The sequence below is a fragment of the Merops nubicus genome, unplaced genomic scaffold (genome assembly GCF_000691845.1).
Source record: "Merops nubicus isolate BGI_N331 unplaced genomic scaffold, ASM69184v1 scaffold5246, whole genome shotgun sequence".
In the NCBI taxonomy this organism is placed as follows: Eukaryota; Metazoa; Chordata; class Aves; order Coraciiformes; family Meropidae; genus Merops; species Merops nubicus.
Window position 1 is genome coordinate 11,543 of NW_008616851.1, and position 1,900 is coordinate 13,442.

Here is a 1,900-nt window from a genome sequence, read left to right on the forward strand (position 1 = left end):
GCGGTGGCGGCGCTCCAGCCCCTCCAGGTCCTTCTGGGAGGGAGGGGCCCAAAACTGACCCCAGGATTCCAGGGGCAGCCTCCCCATTGCCCAGTGCAGGGGGACGATCCCTGCCCTGCTCCTGCTGGCCACACTGGTGCTGACCCAAGCCAGGATGCTGGTGGCCTTCTTGGCCCCCTGGGCACACGCTGCCCCATCTCCAGCCGCCTGTCCACCGACCCCCCAGGTCCTTTCCCTGGGGCACTTTCCAGCCCCCCTGCCCCAGTCTGGAGCACTGCAGGGGGTGGTTGTGACCCAAGGGCAGGATTTGTCCCTTGGCCTGGTTGAACCTCATCCTACTGCCCTTGGCCCATGGATCCAGCCTGACCAGGTCCCTCTTCAGGTCCCCAGACCCTCAGGGATATCTTTGCTTCTGCCGAGCTTCATGTTATCTGCAGACTCACTGTGTGTCCCTCAATCCCCTTGTCCAGGCCACTGATAAAGAGATTAAGGAGAGCAGGCCCCAGTTCTGAGCCCTGGGGAACAATCTCACAGTTCCATGAAGTACCTGTTTGCAAAAATGGTTCCTTGTTAGTGGCTTCTTAAGCTCCAACTCTTAGTGAAGCAGTTGTGGAAGAAGTCTCCCCATGGTGTGGTTCTGCAACTGGATTTTTTTTCATGTGAAAGGATTTCCATAAGTTGCACAACAGCACCAGGGAGAGGGGGGGAAGAGAAGCAGAGGGAAGGATCCTGGAAAGATAGCAGGGTGGTTCAGCTCAGTCTCAGGTTTAGGCATTTTGAGGAGGGTGCTTTACAGAGGGAAAGTGAGGAGGTGGTTGGAAGTTGTAGAAGACAATGAGCAGCAGCATTTGTGGCATTGCAAGAACATTGACAGATGGGGGTTGGAGGAAGGAATGAGCAAATACCCAAAATCTGAAGCCAGATCTCACAAGGATCAGATTTTTCTAGCGTGAATGCATGAGTTTCAATGTCTTCCTGGTCCTCTGTCTCAGGAAGTGCTTAGTGTCCATTTCCAAATCCCATCCCTTGGGCAGGCCGAGTGATTAAACTCGGCGACTGCTTCTCCCAAACTCGATCCAGGTTGGCAGAGTCTTGCCCCACCGAGTAGTGAATGGTGGCAAAGTGGGGAGAGCAGGAGCGAGGGGTGCTGCGGCAGGGTGGAGTCTGGAGTCGGGTTCCTCTCTGAGGTCCTTCCCAGCCCTACTCCATGTAGCTCAGCTAAAGTTAAGCAGGGAATCGTTCTGGTTGGAAGAGACCTTTGAGATGATGGAGTCCCTTTCTTCCCGTTGCTGGACCCGCCCGCAGGCCGAGCGCTCCAACAGGCGGCACCGCCCCATCGGCATCGGCGTGCAGGGCCTGGCCGACGCCTTCATCCTCATGAGGTTCCCCTTTGAGAGCCCCGAGGCACAGCGCTTGAACCAGCAGATTTTTGAGACCATTTATTACGGCGCTTTGGAAGCCAGCTGTGAACTGGCCAAGGAGCAAGGACCCTATGAAACCTATGAGGGGTCTCCTGTCAGCAAAGGGGTAAGTACCAGGAGGTGTTCTGCCAGGGCCGGGCAGGAAACGTGGCTGTGCCTGTGCTACAGAGGAGAGTAGGGTTGGACAGCTCAGTCTGATAACGCTGCAGCAGTACCAATGGGGATGGAGTTCTCCTCTGTCATTTGGCTTGTGGAAGCATGGAATTGTAAAATCATTTTGGCTGGAAATGACCTTTCAGATCCTAGAGGTCAACTGTCCCCAGCACTGCCAGGTCCCCACTGACCCATGTCCCTCAGCACCACATCTCCACGGCTTGGAAACCCCTCCAGGGATGGGGACTCCACCACTGCCCTGGGCAGCCTGGCACAGACCTGCACAACCCTCAAGGGCAAGAAATTGTTCCTCAGGGCCAACCTCA

General features: G+C 56.1%; 1 protein-coding gene across 1 annotated transcript in view; it reads left to right on the forward strand.

Annotated features, from left to right (window-relative positions):
- Nucleotides 1–1,900, forward strand: part of RRM1 (ribonucleotide reductase M1) — an 18,302-nt gene that overhangs the window by 11,066 nt on the left and 5,336 nt on the right. Inside the window, exon 13 of the mRNA XM_008942945.1 lies at nucleotides 1,306–1,527. Within this exon, the coding sequence (XP_008941193.1) occupies nucleotides 1,306–1,527 (222 nt within the window). The remainder of the gene's footprint in view (nucleotides 1–1,305; nucleotides 1,528–1,900) is intronic.